This window comes from Eucalyptus grandis, chromosome 9 (assembly GCF_016545825.1).
Source record: "Eucalyptus grandis isolate ANBG69807.140 chromosome 9, ASM1654582v1, whole genome shotgun sequence".
Classification (NCBI taxonomy): domain Eukaryota; kingdom Viridiplantae; phylum Streptophyta; class Magnoliopsida; order Myrtales; family Myrtaceae; genus Eucalyptus; species Eucalyptus grandis.
The window spans coordinates 35,707,347-35,724,343 of record NC_052620.1 but is presented as its reverse complement, the minus strand read 5'-3'; the positions used below and the strand labels follow the sequence as shown (position 1 = coordinate 35,724,343).

The window sequence follows — 16,997 nt, the reverse complement described above, 5'->3', positions numbered from 1 at the left end:
CTTAGTTTTAGAACTCCAAAGTTAAGCATACCTAAGTGGGAGCACTTCAGGATGGGTGACCTTCTGGAAATGTGCCCACCTATACGTTAAAGGATAAAATTGTGAGACTTGGCATGGGACAAGCCAAAATGGACAATACTTCTAGTAGGTGTGTGATTTCAGAGACGAACTACCATCACAAGAATATCACAATATGGTATTAGAGATGATCCCTTTTAGTAGGTGTGTGGTTTCGGGGACAAACCATATGGAAGCTGGTGGGCTTGTAACGATCTAGTCCGACAAAGGTGGGAGTGGTCATCGAAGTTGGAGGGCCTAGACAAGAAATGGTTTTTGGCATCCTTCTAGTATGGCGAAAGGGCAAAAATGAACTAAACTGTGTATCAAACAAGGAAGAGCAATTTTTTGAATATATATAAACTAGAATTAACTCATGGAAGCATCATAATTAACTCACAAATGTGCCTTTTGATGTAATGGCAATGCTTAGATTTAGAACTCCAAAATTAAGCATGCCAAGTGGGAACACTCTCACAATTGGTGACAGTTCCGAAGCTAAGAATTGCTCGGGTGGGAATACTTCCACCTGTATGTGAAAAGAAAAAACCATAAGGCTCAACATAGGACAAGACAAAGTGGACAATACCTCAGTAAGTCAATCTGAGGATGTCATAGATTTTTGAGTGAAAGTGAGTCTAATTAGATATACTAACGAACTCAGACTTGTGCACGTATTAAGATTTCATTGTGCGCTCCCAACAAAATCAATGATTGAATGTGTATCGATTTGTAGTGAATATCTCAAGTAGGGAAGCCTTCATAATTTGGTTGGCAAAAAAAAACTCAAAGGAAATGGGTGTTGTGGTGTAGCAACCTCATCCAGATGGCAACCTTTATAATTCGGTCCAAAATATAGAGATTAGGGATGAAGGTAGACATTGTTGTTAGGATCAGCGTATGCAACAATTGGAGACTCTGATTGAGACATAATAGTTAAATTAAGGGGAGAGGACCTGAGCTAGAGCATGTTGCTATATTTGAAGTTGCAAGGTGATGATTTGGTTGAAGAATTTATTCTTGGAATAGACAAGGAATAGATAACAGTGTGACAATCAGGTGAAGCTAAGGGTATTCATGGAAAAGAGCAGTTGATAGAGAATGGGATTTCTCAAAACTCTAAAAGGTGGGCTCCCATCGAACACATGGCGATCAACGATTAGAGAGAACTATAGTTGACGTGGAGGTCCAAAATAATCCAATATTTTCTCCTAATTTATATGAGTGTAATTTTGGCTTCACAATAACCAATTACAATGCATTACTCGGTATTTTACAAACCGAATCTGCTCGTGTCGATTTGAAGGCCTATAACAATCTTCTCCAATTTATATTAGTCAAATTACATTACATAAACAACGTGATAACAACGTTTTACTACATAATCAATACTAATTTATCTTCTTTTAATCATTCTTCAAAATTACACATCTAAGTTGACGAGCAAGCTATGAATTTGCTATACAGCGACATATTTGACAAGCAATTATTGCATCATCGATTGTAATTTTTTCGTCGAAAGGAAATACAACAATATGATTTAAAACTTTAAACTGTTAGCAATGAGAGAATACATTAATCGTCTTCAAAATAATTCTATAGAGGCTAAAATGCTATGTAAGAAAGAGGAAAATTAACAAAAAAAGAGAAGGAAATAAAATTATCTACATCCTTAGATGTTAATCAAACTTTAAAGATCATTTCATGACAAGAAGCGAAGGAAGAGGAAAAGTTAACTGGGCCAGTTGAAGGCGACAACTGCAACATTTTGGAGTGTGTGGCAGAACAGAACGGAAGAGCAAATTGAAAACGACATGCTTTTCATGATGGAAAGAGCAATTGATGGACAAAGCCATTACACAGTTGCTGTTATTGGGAGTTTCAGAGCAAAAGACTCGGCAACTTGACCTGATATTCCTGGGAAAATTCTAAACATGTCAGCTCATCTAGTACGAGCAAGAGATTGTTTCTATCTTTTCACATTGCCCGTTCTTATGCCGGATGGACTCCCTTTTCGGTCGACATTGTCGCGATGACCATATGTAATGATACTCTCTTGTATTCATATAACAGAGGCTCAAATCGATCACCCTGTCGCCGGAAACCATCGTCTAATTTACACTACTCGGCATCTTGCATTGGAGAAGTCTTTTAACAGAATCGAAATATTGAAACTTCACAGGCCAGAAAAGCGGGAACTCTTTGAATCTGCAAAAATTCACTAATCTGTGGCGGTAGAAGCCTGCTTTGCACCCACAGCAAAGAACTCGGAGATAACTTCGAGGGGCATGCCCTTCGTTTCAGGAACCTTGAGGAAAACGAAGAACCATGACGCAATGCACACAACGGCATAGATAGCGAACACGCCGATCAGGCCAAAGGAGGAGAGCATCAGGGGGAGTGTGTAAGTGACGATGATGTCGCCGATCCAAAACGTGAGTGCACAGATTGCAATGCAGATGCCACGCACTCGAGTAGGGAAGATCTCGGAGCACAGGATGTTGGGGATCGGGCCGAACCCCATGACAAAGAAGCAGAAGTAGACAATGACAGAGGTAGTCGAGATCATGGCATTCACCATGGTGCTAATGTTGATGATGCTGCTGAGGACTAAGATGAACAGCGAGAATATCAGGACTGGGATTGTGGATAGAAGTAGTGACCTGCAAACAAGAAAGTGTTTCCGGTTATCTATTTGAGATTTGATGTGGTTCGTGTTTGAGTTCTTGCTGTCTTGAGACCAGATTCATAAATATAGAAGCAATTCGAGGCCATAGTTTACCTTCTGCCAGAGAGATCCATTAGCCTCATAGCAATAACAATTGACGGGAGCATCAACAATGTCGTGAGACCGCTTATGAGAAGAGAAGCAGAAGCAGCACTGAGCCCCAAATTAGATAGGAGGAGCCCGACACCGGCTTGCTCGAGAATCTGTGGTGTGTAGTAGAGAACCCCATTTATGCCAGAAAACTGCAGAAACAAATGAATTTAGCGAATGTCATAAGCAAAATTCAGCTCTAGCCTAGGTAACCAAAGTTCAAAGAAAGAACTATTCGAAAAAATCTGCTAATGCCTCAAGTTTTTAGTATAGAAAATACTGAATTTGTCGCAGTCGTGACCAAAAGGACTGCGATTCTTGTGCATTAGGAATACTTTTCAGCAACGTTAAGCTAGAATTTCCACCTGTTGAAGGATCTGAATTCCAATTCCAACAAAAAGTGCGCGCTTCACGCCCGGTTCAAACAGGTCGTGCCAGCTTGGCCCTTTAGTGTTGGTTTCCTGGTTCGTCTTCATGACTGCGTCGACTGGATTCTGACCCATGAATAGTCCCTCAGGACCAATGACAGACTGGCTCACGAGAGCGGAAGCGTGAACCATTTCACTTCCTTCAGGTATCCCGCCACCGGTAACCGAGAGCATTGAGCCGTACCTCGAGGCTGCAGCACCATCCTGATGCAGGTAAACTCTCTGAAGCCCTCCCTCCTTTTTCCCATTCTCACCCGCCTTCTCTGACCACTTCCAAGCTAACTGCCAACCTCCACCAATGTCAGTGCTGCTGAGTTGCCCGCCGCTTTCCAGAGTGATGCTACTTTGTCTCATGCTCAAACCGTGGCCGCTTCCATTGTTTCCCACACATTCCTTGTCTGTGGTCGCTTGGCGGGACAATAGCGGGCTCCGCAAGTTATCGTGGGAATCCGCCACATCGGCATCGGACGCACTGTCCACCGCATCCTTTTGGCTTTCCACGTCTGAAAGCTCGTTCTGGTGGGTGTGATGTTCTCCCAATCCGAACATGCTTCCCATGGTCGGGAAGAGCGTGCTTCCTGTCTCGGGGAGCTTCTCGTGGACGCTGCCAAACATAGAGACGAGCGGATCCATCAGAGGAGTGACCAAGCTGGCATGCCGGGAGAGCATGTTCAGGGTGCTCTGTCCGGTTACTGGTTTGCCGATCCATGATTGATGATGCGGAGGCTTGTGCCCGTTAATTTGAGCCATGCTCGACTTGTGCTTGTCGGTTTCCTCGTCGGCAGGGCTGATAACGTACTCTTCTAAGGATGTGTTGGCTCCAACTCCGAGACCTTCGACTAGCAAGGCCAACTCACCTGAAATAAGCGGCAGAGAAACATCATATGTTAATCCAGTGGCGAAGTGTGCGAACTTTATCGCGAATAGATCGGGCAATCAGCGATATCGTCAAATGAATTTTTATAGTCGATAAAGCGCACTGGTGGATTTGTTTATCATGATTCATAACCATCTGGTCTAATCTCAGAGGAATGAAAGTATTTGGACATACCCGAGACGTCTTCCTTCCCGCGCAACTGCTGGAGGACCTTATTGGCCTCGATCATCCTGCCTTTACTGACAAGCCATCGAGGAGATTCGGGCAAGAAAAAAATCGTTAATCCGATGTAGACTAAAGAGGGAACAGAGAGAACTCCGAGCATTAGCCTCCAGCTCGGCGAATCCATCAAGGACATTCCAAATACCATGCAATATGATAGGAACATTCCGCCAGAACCGGTGAATTGAGGCAGGGTATTCAGGAGCCCCCTGATCTCGGGCGGGGCGGTCTCAGATATATAAACCGGAATGAGGGTGACGGCGAGACCGATCCCGAATCCGTCTAGGAGCCTCGCCAGTAGCAAGACGTAGACATTGGGAGCCCACAGCATCACTAAACCACTGAGGAAGTAGAGAATCGAGGAAATAATCATCATGGGGCGCCGTCCGATCGAATCTGACACGGGCCCGGAAAAGGTCGTGATCACGGTGGCGCCTATGAGCGACATGGCCACTATCAGCCCTTCGATCGTGGGTTGACCTTCCAAATCGAATTCCTTCTTGATGTAGAGGACCGCCCCTGCAAAAAGCAACAGTATCCTAGAGTTTTCAGATTCATCACATTAAGGAAGATCATGCACAATAGATATCAATCCCGAACGACCGACTTAATCATCTAATGCATGACCAATTCAAACGAACAGAAGACTCCATTCCGTATCAGTACCTGCGATGGTTGCGTTGTCCCATCCCTGCAACAGATTACCGATTGTAGCAGCGACCGCCACAAGCACAGCCCCCCGCATCTCTCTCTTTATGTTTGCCGGGCTCTCGAAGAATCGAAAATTGCTCGAACTTCGATCGAATTGGAGAGACGATCCGAAGAATGGTACGAAAGAAACTCCCTTTCGATCTCAGGTCACGACCAGTTCATCTCCCTCGATAATAAAAAAACATTCCTTTATTTAGGAAATACCCTGTCGAAAAACTGAACACATCGACAAAAACTGCCGAACCCAGGAGAGAAAATAAAAAGTACAAAAAAAGAAGAAGAGGAAAAGTAGGTCTTGAGATCTGGAATATGGCGATGTGACAGAGGCAGAGATTCGAGATGCGAGGGAGCGTCTCCGGGAGCGCACTTGGTGTGACACTGAATCCTGGAAAACCTTTTCTTTCAGATTTATTGACGTAGGACAAAATTTGCCAATCCACAGGAATAGACGACCGGGAAAAGCGGAAGGGGGGGAGGAGGGCTGGCGACGTTGTACAGTGTCCCGTTTTGGAAGGTGGTGAGAATCTTTTTCCAGGTCTAACTGTCGAGTTCGTCGTCAGGACAGAGAGGAGATCCGGGTTCCTAGGAATGCGATCCGCTGACCTGTTCCTTGGTCATTCTGAACGGCTCAAACAGGCCCCTGGAAAAAAATTTCATTTTCCCTTCAACAATAAAAACAGGAAAGATTGAAATACCACGAAATCTGAGGAAGAAATAAGAGCCCGGAGAAAAAAGAGGGATGCGAAAGTAGGCAAATAGGCAAAGGAGAGAAAATATTTGATCTATTTTTGATTGAACGACGAAATCTTCATTCAACTACGAGTATCCAATTGACTTCTGAGGGTAATGTTTGTTTCGGGAAAAATTTTATAATAAATGAAAACGTATTCTCCTTTTCAGATTAAGAGATTCATTTTCCTTACTTTAATCATGTATATTTTATTCAATCATAAATAGCTTTCCGATTATTAATTAATTCTAAAAAACCAAACACTTGAAAATCTAAGAAGTTAATTAATATTTACTCAAACAAACGCACCTTAAATTGGAATGTTGAGAAGGTGTGCATCTTGACAGGATTCTAATATTGCATCTGACCAACTTACCAAAGAAGTAGAGGGCACGCCAAATTAGGCATGTTCAGATGCGCATATCTATCATGAAATCGCATTAGATGATTATGCATGAGAAAAAAATAGTACTCAAACATATATTTCCAAGTTCATCAATAAGGGGTTTTCTGCCCAAAAGGCTCATACAACTTGGAATGGGCTTGTTCAGGAAAACAAGACCTGATCTACCCACTAACTTTTTAAGGATATCGATGTCAATTCTTGTTCTCATGGCACGGCCCGCTTACCTCCTGTCCCGTATTCCCTTGACACATGATGAGACACCATACGTTAATTTAAATTTACGATCGCCAAGTGATAAGATCCTATTAACATACATCTCTCACATCTCACTATAAATATCGCTAAACCATTCATTTAGGAAATCTCCTAAGAAGTTAACGTGTTCCTATATTCGTTTTGTGCATTTGATAAGCACTATTATTATTTGGAAATATCAAGTTCAATACTAAATTGGAATGTTAATGAGATTATTGAACTCAATGGTATTCTTATCTTTCATTGACCAACTTTGGTTATGACATGCCAAAGTGGGCATGTTCTGAGTTATCCCCACTAAATGTTGCCTCATTCAATCTTGGGGTTCCATCATTCTATTCAAGCTTTGATATCCATCCTAGTCAACCTAGAGAAGATAGTTTGCCATTTTTGTCTAAGCAGGGAGAGTCCAAGGAAAATAACATTAGTAGTTTGTTTATATGAGTTATGTCCATTAATGAGCTTCATATTAATGTTATGCTTAATGGACATACAAAACGTCAACTCTAATTCAAACCAAGTTTGGACGGCTTTAAATATTCATCAAAGTAGTAGTTGTGGATTGACCGAATCGAAGAACTTCTCTATGCTCCATTTACTTTTCATGTTTATTATTGAAAAGAAAATGGTTTGGTTTTCTGATTTGAATTTATCTGTAAGGCCGTGAATAGTAAAAGCCTGTGTGAGAATGCTTGGAGGATGAGTGAAGTGTCTGATTTGTAAGTGGAGTGAAATTTGTGGAGAAGTAACATATAAATGTTTTTAAGGGGAAGGATAAAGAATTCCGGCTTTCTTTCCAGGATAATGCTTTCAAGTTGAGAGGATGGAGGAGGGATTGAGCTAGGGTTGTGCAAAAGGACTGGAAACCATCCGGACTGTGGGACCAGTCTGGTTCCTGATTTTAAGCGAAACCACTCGTCCACCCACTCAGACCGGTAACATATTTTTTTTAGCAGCTCAACCCGTTTACTCCTCGTTGTTTGTTCTTTAAAAAGAAATAAATGGCTTCATACAGCTCTTGCACACCCGGTTCCACCTCCTCGCGCACGCTCTCTACCCTAACCCTCTCGACTCTCTCGCCTCTTCTCTGATTTAACAGAGTAGAGTGGATTCGAGGGCTTTGGCGATTCCAGGATCGCCGGCGAAAGTCACTAGAACGGGACCGCTGTTTTTACGGGGAATCCCGGCTTCCCCTCAGCGACGAGGCTTCTACGGTCGTCACTGAGGCACACAAGACGAACGTTTCGACTCCAGGCATGGATTGAACAAAGGTTCAAACTTAAAAAATATGGAAGAACCAAAGATAGAGCCTCTCAGTTTAGGGACTGTGGCGATGGTCCTGTAGCGACATGTGAGCGTTTTGGGTTCTAAAGAATTTTATTAATTCGACACAAAGGTAGATAAGGGCTTCCTAATTGAAGGTTGACAACATTGAGTAGAATTATTTTTATTTTTTTTCCCATCTCTTAGCAAATAGAGAGGACCTTCATGTGGAATTGTAGTGATTGTAAACCGATTTCATTGACCCAATTGGAGACCGGCAGCACAGGTGGTTCCGGCAGCACAGGTGGTTCATGGAACCAGTTCTTTTTTTTTTTTTTTGGTTGATTGTGGAATCGGTTTTTAATTGGCAGTTTTCATCACTGATCATCCTAGAACAATTTAATTTAAATGTGTCTCTCTTTTATCCCGTATTCTGTTCAACTTTTGATTGATAAAACAAACTTTTTTCTTATGAAAGTCAATGATTGAAAATGAATGTTTTTATAGATAATTATCTATCTCCTCAGAAAAATTTAGTTAACTAAACATTATCAACAATTTAAGTTTAAATATTTTGATTGATGGTAAGAAGATTCGCCGGAAAATTCTATGTATGTTGGGCAGAAAACTCTAATTAAAACTTGTAAATGCAAAGCGCAATTAAACCAAAGTGTTGGGGTACAAACTATAATTTCCCCGAAAGATAGAAGTACAAATCTACTCAAAGATTCATAATCCGATCAGGTATCCCAAATCAGTTAAACTTCTTGATTTTGAAAAATCCCCTACCGCCACGCTGACCACTGTATATATAGAGACAAATGATCAACCCTCTTCATAACCCTCAAATTACCTATCTTGCATCGTCAGCCCTTTCTTGTGCTTTCTTATGATGGATTCTTTCGATTCTTCGCAAAAGGCCATGGCCAACGCGGCTTTCCCGACCTCCACGACCTTTCATCAAGAGTGCACCAGCGCCGAGCGCTCGCCCGAGGTGGGCTACGTGGGCTACGAAAACGATGGTTTCGGCATCTGGACTTTTGAAGAGAACAAGCGCTTCGAGAATGCCTTGGCTACTCTTAGCGGAGAGATTGACCTCGCCACATTGGACCGTTTCGTCCAGGGGATCGCTCCCGAGTTTCCCGGGAAGTCGGTCGAGCAGGTTGGGAGGCATCTCGAGGCGCTGTGGCACGATGTCGAATTGATAGAGTCGGCTGAAGTCACGTTCCCAGAGCATTGGACAGTGGACGAGGGAGGCGATTCCGATGGTGGACCGCCGCCGGTTCAGAAATCAAAAGGCAAATCGAAAGTCGAACCGAAAGGGGAACGGAAAAGAGGGATCGCATGGACCAAAGAAGAACACGAGTATGAACGATCTCTCTGTTCTTTTGTCCTTTCCTGTAGGTGGGCCAATTTGGAGGTTTCTTTTTAGTCTGACGTTGCTATTCTTGACAAATCCAGGCGATTTCTTGGAGGATTGGAGATATACGGCAGAGGGGATTGGAAGAGCATCTCCAAATACGTTGTGATGTCGAAGACCCCAACGCAAGTAGCTAGTCATGCGCAGAAGTACTTCAATCGCAAAGACCGCACAGAGAATCAAAAACTTCGTCGGAGCATCAATGATACTCACAACATCAGCAATATCGGAGCTATAGCTTCCATGTCCTCGAGCCCACCATCTACTCGTTATCCAGGTGAAACTGACGCTTAGTCTGGAGTGCCTCGACTCCCAAAAGCAGATACCCCGCCGCAGCTTCTGCCCAAATTGATCGTGCAGGTCATCGATGCGATCTTTGAATCTTTTGAAATGTTTTGCATTAGTTTTTTTTTTTTCATTCATTAGGAGAGTCATAGACAAGGTCATGAAGATCGTAGTCAAGTTTGAGGACTTATTTTCATGGGATACAATGAATAAGATATCGATGGCCATATCGTCGATCTGTACATGCTTGTAGCATTTTCTTTTCTTTTCTTTTTTATAAATGTGTTTTGTGGATATGCATGTGCCTGGGCAATGCAAGAGAGGGTAGACATGCGACTTACCCTTCTCGTTCGATCTTTATATGTATTGTAAACCCTATTCCTGTAGGTAATCTATGCCATCTTTCGGAAGGAATGGACTGAGAATGACAACATGTCATGTGAAACTTTGGATCTTCTGCTTTGATTAGCTTTGCTTTACAAAGATTAAGGCGTTGTTTGATTTGCGCTGGATGAGGTTAAATGCGGCATGGATTACTTCTGGAATAAGATTTCTTAAAAATTAATATGCCGGCAGCCACCTCCGTGGTTGTTGTCTTTCCTCCGTGCGTATCAGGCTCATTGCTTCACAATCTCTCTCTCAACTGTATCGAGCCCCAACCCTGCAGCCATGGAGCTCGTTGTACTACAAGGCAAGCCATAAGTAACATGGTGCCCAATACCCTATAGGCTAGGTCCAGGACTCCAAGGGTTTAGAAAAGGGGTGAGCAAAAGAATCGGGTCGGGAACTGCTCGAATTGCCTATTCTGGGCAGCTCCCACAAGAATCAATCATTTTCCCGGTTCCAGACCAGTATACATATTTCTCAATTCTAAAGTTTCAAAACCCCAATTACTTACCACCACGACGCTCTCAGCCTCTCACGTTCCTGGTCTCTCTCAAATCAAAACACTGATTCCTGTCTCGCGCTTGTAGTTCATTCTTGGCACTCGCAGGTCACAGCCTCAACAAGGATGCTCGTCACTCCCTCTCCTTTTGTTAATTGTAATTTCTTCTTCTGGGTCAACAGAGATTATTAAGGATTCTTGTTCGGTCTCGATCAGATAATGGCAAGAAAAAAGTTCAAGAAATTGGAATTGTCATCTGAAATAATGGAGAGCCATCAGTGGCAACTAATGTTGTGCAATGGCTGGTTCAATGGACCCACGTAGGAGCTGGCCTGAACCAGTGATCTAATTCCTAGGTGGTCTCGAAACCAGTGGGTGGATCCCAATTCTCAATATGAAACTAGTCTTTCATAGTTCTAATTTCGAAGTAAGAACAAGTCCACCCTAAAAATTTAAACCGATCACCTCTTATTTAGACTCAAGAGATTAACTCGAAAGCCGATAACCTAATCTCTTGGACTTTAGACCTTGGAATCTCGCCCTCCAAAGTTGAGGCCTCAGTGTCAAGACTAGAGACCCTAGACTTGAGATCGCCCCCCAACTCGCGAATCTGTGTACTTGGCCTTGGAACCAAAGTCCCCGTTGGTGAATCTAGGCTTTCAAGGCCGAACTTTCAAGGCCAAAACTCCGTGTACTTGGCCATGGAGCCATACACCCTGTTGATGAATCTAGGGTTTCAAGGCCGAACCTATGGTCTGCATAACACGGCTCAACTTCCGGGTCCGATCCCTAGGGTCACATGTCCCTGCCCCATTTAGTGTCTCTCTCAAGTTTCTTTTTTTTTTTTTTTTTTTCCTTTTAGAAGGTTTTTTGGCTTTTTTCTGATGTGGCGCCCACTTAGCACCACAATAGCACCAACAACCCCAAAAAAATTTCAAAGCCACCTTCATTCGACATGCCACAAAGTTACTCAATTGCATGTTCTGGATAAATTTTAAACTTAGATACTTGCAATTTGGTTATGTTGGAGGATTTCATGTGCACTTCATCACTAAATAGTTTAATACGTATTATTAGCTAGATCACTATTATGTGGAAGAAGCCCAATAAATTGCACTCAAAAGTTTGATCCTGTATGACAATGTATATGGAGAAATAAGATTTTCCACTATTTTTATGTCTTAGCAACAAAGAACGTGGGTTGAGATGTAATAACAAGAGAAAAAGAGAGTAAAAAAATCTAGGAAAGACCGTATATGGTTTTCATCAAGCTAACATCAAAGGTCGATTTTTGGTCCGATTGAGCTGAAATTTTGTCAGCATACTTGTGACACATTCTTCTCGAATATGATTGGTTTGATTTTCACTTAGACTCCCCTACATCAGGTATTCCGTGGGTTGAACCGAACCAGTATTTTTAGTGAAATTTATCATTGATTTCTTGCGAAATTTACATGTATTGCCAACAATGGTTTTCTTGATATTGTCACTACTATGTACCTCTAATATTAACTAGAAAATAACTTTGTTTGCATAATTTTGTTAATAGTAATAGTAAAGATTTTGGGTAGATTTCAATTCTATAATTTTTTATCTCCTCACACCAAGGAGGTTTTTCACATAAAATCACCTTGTATGTGTGGGTGCTTGGTATTTATATTTTGGTATTTGTGTTGCTCTCTTGTATTGTTTCCAATTATGTTTGCACAAGATGGGAGATTGTTTTATTTCGCTGTGCTAATCCAATATTATTCGGGTTGTCATTATTCTCCCGTTAGGTGTCGCAACAACAAAATGAGAGGTAACTTCTACTATACGGCGAAATAGAAGAGACAAACTTAAGATGTGCTTTCAAGAGGAAATACACATTGAACACTACAAATATTACAAAATAGGTATATGTTGAGGAAGATGCTTGAATACATGAATAAAGTGAGCACTACTAAGTTTTTATTGAAACCTACCTTATATCATTGGAAACCATTTCATTATGTCCCCTCATCAAGGAAAACAATTTTGATAAGAAAAAAGAATGGTTAATATCACAAAAAACTCATAATGATATATATAACAAATTTTATATCGAGCTAATTTTTTTACCATAAAAAACTCTAATCTTATATAGATATAACAAATTTACCCAAAACTAATTTTTTAACCACCAAAAACCCCGAATTTGTACTATTATGGCAAATTTATTGTTTGTTTGTTTCTATCAAATTGGATTAATCACAAACGGGTACACTATGATAAACGGAGGGTAAAATCTTAAACTAGTAAACCTATCGATTGTCACATGTTATTCAACTCAGTAATTTAACGATAAAATTTAACGAAAATTACAATAAAGTAAATTTGTTAATAAGTATATCAGTCTAAAGTATTAGTTTAGCGTAAATTTGTCAAATGCATACGAATTTGAGGTTTTTTCGTAAAATGAACCCGGAAAAGAATTAATTGACCTTTATTCATTATAAATATAGATGACGTCACGCGGGTAGGATTAGAGTTCATCCCGAACGTCTTCGGATCGCACTATAAAAAGCACGAAAAAGTTCATAAACCCAAGAAGAATCGCGCGGGACTTCCCACCGGCACATCAAGAAAGCAAAGCAGATACGAAAGCCAAACCATGGCCGCCCCAACCCTTCCATCTCTGATGGCGAATTTCCTACTGACGACGGTAGCGCTCGGTTTCCGTACCCACATGCATGACGCTCTTTCCTGTTTGGTTCGGGCTTTCCCGTTCCTGCTGAAGATCTACTCGCGCAAGGCCGGCGGTGGCGGCGGCGGCGGCTGGACTTTCGAAGAGAACAAGCGGTTCGAGAACGCCTTGGCTATATTCTCCCTCAACGAAGATGATTCCTCCGCCACCTTCGATGGCTTTCCGGAGAGAGCCGCTCCCTTCTTCCCCGGGAAGTCGGTCGAGCAGATCCGCTTGCATCTTGAGGCGCTGATGCACGACTTGGATTTGATAGAGTCGGGTGAAATCCCTTTCCCGGAGCAGTGGACGATAGACGAGGAGGACGAAGGCAAACGCAAGCGCGAAGACGGAGACGCCGGGAGCAGTGGATCCTCCTTGTCGTTGCCATTGTTGTCCTCGTCGTCGGCAGATCGCCGCCATATCTGGACCAGAGAAGAACACGAGTATGATGACTTATCTTGCTCCACAGCTTGCAAACCCGCACGTTCTTTTTCCTTCTTCAGTTAGATTAGAGATCGATAGGATTGTGATTGGAGTTCTGTTAGGTTGTTTTAACTGTTTCTACGAGCTCAAGATTCGCCATGCTTGCTAGTTGATGGACTGCATTTTCGCAGAAGCATCGTCAAGAAAGGGATTCAACCGTCAGAAAGATCGCTAACTAACGATGTCTCGTTTTTATTTTCATGGACATTATCCAGGAGATTTCTCAGAGGAATGAATATCTACGGAAAAGGCGATTGGAAGCGCATCTCTGCGAACGTCGTCTTCACGAAGACCCCGAGCGAACTAGCTAGCCACTCGCAGGAGCACTTCAGCCGCAGAGACCGGCCGACCAGTCCAAAACGCCCTAGAATCATATACGACGTCCACGACGATGACGAGCCGTAGCTCCCGGGATCTCGTGTTCGCTGTATAGCGCTCGTTGCTCTCGCACCATCAAGCCATCACTACCTCCATGTCCTCGAGTCCGCCGTCTCCACTCTCGAAAGCAAGTGTTCTCGTGCAGCTTGTGGTCCATCGACTGCGAAAGGTCATGCTGCGATCTTTGAATTTCTTGAATGTCTTTGGCGTTTGAATTTTTCATCATTCCTCCTAGGAGTGGTTCTTGAAAACTGCAGTCTAGTTTTGAGTAGTGAAGTGCTGAGTTAGTTCTTTGTTCTGTCATCTTCTTGAGATACAGTCAATAAGATTTCAATGGCCATTTTACAGGATCTGAGCGGAAGAGATGCATGCACACGTCGGTAATTCTTTACGAACTGATTTTGTATGCATTCGAAGGTGCATAAGATCACGTGATACAAGAGACTAGAACACATTGCAACTGGCTAGGCCTAATATAAATGCCGATCAATGCCGATATCCAGAAGGAACGAATTGAGAATCGACATTCGTTATGTGAAAGTTTGGATCTCCTACTTTGGTTTAGCTTTGCTTAAGAGAGATCGAGGGTTCCGTCCGATTACATGCCGGATGAGGTTTAATCTATATATCGGAATGCCTACCAAATTAGATTCTTTCAAAAATGCAAGATCGAGATTGAAATTGCCTAGTAATTCCTTGTATCGAGATCCGAGTTCCCTATCGGAGCTTCGAGGCACTGCTCTTTCTCTATGCTGGATTAGAAGAGACGAAGTAAAGATGTGCATTCAAGTGAATTACGCATTGATTACTACCAAATACAATGGACTAGGATAATACATGGTTTGGGAAAGATCTTCAGTACTAATACTTTATTTAATTGAAAACTTATATCGTTAGAGATTTTCTATACTTTATTCATGCAAAAATAGTACGTCTAAGGAAAAATTTCATTTCTCGAATGTTTTTACGTAACTTTGGAAAGCATGGAAAATTCAACAATCTATGACTTCCTCATCTGATCAACGACTGCGCTAGGCTGTGCTTCTCTCGGTTCAAAAGAAATCTTCCACGCGACGGACAACTAGGCTGCAGCCGTGCCAGGCCACCATATTGGGCCTGGCCCAACCAGCCCACAGATATTGGCCCAATGGGCCGAGTTGGGGGCCTGCATGAATGTGAAAACCTCCTCGAGACAAAGGACTGCATCGGCACCAAGCACGATGTCTTTCACGGCACCGACTAGACCGACACGACACAAAACGTGATTTGATTGCGCGATCCTAGCCCGTCGCTACGAGTGTGGATTCGTGCTGTTAGTTTGCCTAGTGCCTAGTAATTAATCATAGAAACTAGCCTACGAGAGACGTTGCGCGACGTGCCACGCCTCGTGCTGTCGAGACCGACGAGCAAACGAAGCAAGGGGACCGCAACCGAGTTGGAAAATCACCAATGAGAAATCCAAAGGTGACACAGCAATGCGAACGCTTTGCTTTGTTTTAGCATGAGACATTTCATGTAAGCGATAAACAGACGAGGTTGCTTAGAGAATATTTACTCGACTATAATCGCGTATAGTGCCAATTCATTGGGTCTGCTCGATGAGGGTAGAGCCACCCAGGGCAAGCTCCACGGATTTCCGTGGAGCTAGAAGAGAGCTCTTGTGCCGGAAATGGGATGGCGGCCCCCCCGGACCCGGGACAATACCGAGGGCCGGCCGACGTACAAGTTATTCGAAGGGTGCCGATGTACAGACGGGCTCCCCAGCATTCACAATGAGAATGACGGATGTTGGATATCCATCGGGAGACGACCGGACATGACATGAGCCATTCATTTCCAACCTAACGCGTGTGCCAAATAAAGCGTACGAGCAAATCCTTGGTTCCCTCTTGGAATTTCTGAATCAGTCTCCTGGCGGATGGTGTTGCTATGATGCCAAGTCCAAAGATTTTAGGTTCTCCCTAAGATTCTTATATGAATATGCTTTTTGTTATCAGATGAATCTGAAGAAACAAATTTTTCGTGCCCGTCTCTTTAGTCTTTTGCGATTCTTTCCGTTCCATGATTACCTTTGCTATGCAATGATGTAGAAATTAAACTAATCATAATCATAATCTGATGAGCTTTTCATAATATGTTTAAGAAATTATACTTTTCTTAGAGCACTTATTCAGTGTGATTATCTCGGGCCCAGGCTCAAGTAGCAATTAAAGAGGGCATATGTTAAGAAAGTATCTCAAGGGTTATTAATAGTGGGAAAAGTACCCAGAAAAAAAAAAAAAAAAAAAAAGCCTTTGACGAGGTGCCAATCCAATTTTGATCGACAATCGCTTATTTGAATGGCAGTCCTCCCACGTGACACGTCTACTCACTAATGTCTATAATTTTCTTAAACATATTCCGAAAAATTTATTGTTATCGATTATTTATTTTAATAATCTTAATAAGTGTTCTGGGAATATTCGTAGCCGGCAAAAGCTTGAAAAACTTTCAAAAGCAGAGTGGGACGAAGAAGGTGACACATACCGAACAAAACCATCAAATCATGCTGGACCAGCTCAGCTTTTTGCTTAGTGCACTGTTAAATTAATGTCAAATTTCAAAGGTGTTAACAAATAAATATACACGAGAAAAAAGGGCCGTTCCAAATTGACTCGAATACCTTTCCGATTTTCACTTTTTAATTCTTTTGTTTACCACGCCATCGACGCGAGGTGGTAAAGCTGTCCCACTCGACCGATCGTCTTGTACGTCCGCACTAAGTCATCTTTATCGACAAGCCATAAAGTCTTTGGGCGCAATCCAATCCAACGTTAAAGCTAGTTTTCACTAAGGTAAATATCACCAAAAAAAAAAAATAATCTTAAATCAATGTATTTATAATAAATTAATTCTGAATTAATTTTTTGACAGCTAAAAATCCCAAATTGAAAATACTTGCAACAAGTTCATCTCATACTAATTTTTTAATCATTACAAAAATATAAACTGATACATTTATGGTAGATTTAATCCTTTAGTAGATTTCCCTAAATTGAATTAATATCACGAAAAATCTAAACTAGTATATATGT

The 16,997-nt window shown here is 42.1% G+C and overlaps 3 protein-coding genes across 3 annotated transcripts; 2 read left to right on the top strand and 1 right to left on the bottom strand.

Annotated features, from left to right (window-relative positions):
• Positions 1–1,841: 1,841 nt before the first annotated feature.
• Positions 1,842–5,326, bottom strand: LOC104419559 (monosaccharide-sensing protein 2). Its single transcript, XM_010031260.2, has 5 exons — positions 5,069–5,326; positions 4,355–4,921; positions 3,241–4,160; positions 2,840–3,027; positions 1,842–2,720 (listed from the first exon to the last, which is right to left on the bottom strand). Exons 1-5 carry the CDS (start codon positions 5,145–5,147, stop codon positions 2,279–2,281), a joined length of 2,196 nt encoding a protein of 731 aa, XP_010029562.2. The 5' UTR covers positions 5,148–5,326; the 3' UTR covers positions 1,842–2,278.
• A 3,363-nt stretch (positions 5,327–8,689) lies between these two features.
• On the top strand, positions 8,690–9,481 carry LOC104420746 (transcription factor SRM1). Its single transcript, XM_010032533.2, has 2 exons — positions 8,690–9,132; positions 9,229–9,481. The coding sequence occupies exons 1-2, from the start codon at positions 8,690–8,692 to the stop codon at positions 9,479–9,481; spliced, it is 696 nt and encodes a 231-aa protein (XP_010030835.2).
• Positions 9,482–12,990: 3,509 nt separating this feature from the next.
• LOC104420745 (transcription factor SRM1) lies at positions 12,991–13,950 on the top strand. Its single transcript, XM_010032532.2, has 2 exons — positions 12,991–13,505; positions 13,761–13,950. The coding sequence occupies exons 1-2, from the start codon at positions 12,991–12,993 to the stop codon at positions 13,948–13,950; spliced, it is 705 nt and encodes a 234-aa protein (XP_010030834.2).
• The last annotated feature ends 3,047 nt before the right edge of the window (positions 13,951–16,997 follow it).

Coding starts and splice junctions, on each gene's coding strand:
- LOC104420746 (XM_010032533.2), top strand. CDS start 8,690: ATGGCCAACGCGGCTTTCCCGACCTCCACGACCTTTCATCAAGAGTGC. Junction 9,133..9,228: donor TGGACCAAAGAAGAACACGA/GTATGAACGATC, acceptor TGACAAATCCAG/GCGATTTCTTGGAGGATTGG.
- LOC104419559 (XM_010031260.2), bottom strand. CDS start 5,147: ATGCGGGGGGCTGTGCTTGTGGCGGTCGCTGCTACAATCGGTAATCTG. Junction 4,922..5,068: donor GGACAACGCAACCATCGCAG/GTACTGATACGG, acceptor TGCTTTTTGCAG/GGGCGGTCCTCTACATCAAG. Junction 3,028..3,240: donor GAATTCAGATCCTTCAACAG/GTGGAAATTCTA, acceptor TTGTTTCTGCAG/TTTTCTGGCATAAATGGGGT.
- LOC104420745 (XM_010032532.2), top strand. CDS start 12,991: ATGGCCGCCCCAACCCTTCCATCTCTGATGGCGAATTTCCTACTGACG. Junction 13,506..13,760: donor TGGACCAGAGAAGAACACGA/GTATGATGACTT, acceptor GACATTATCCAG/GAGATTTCTCAGAGGAATGA.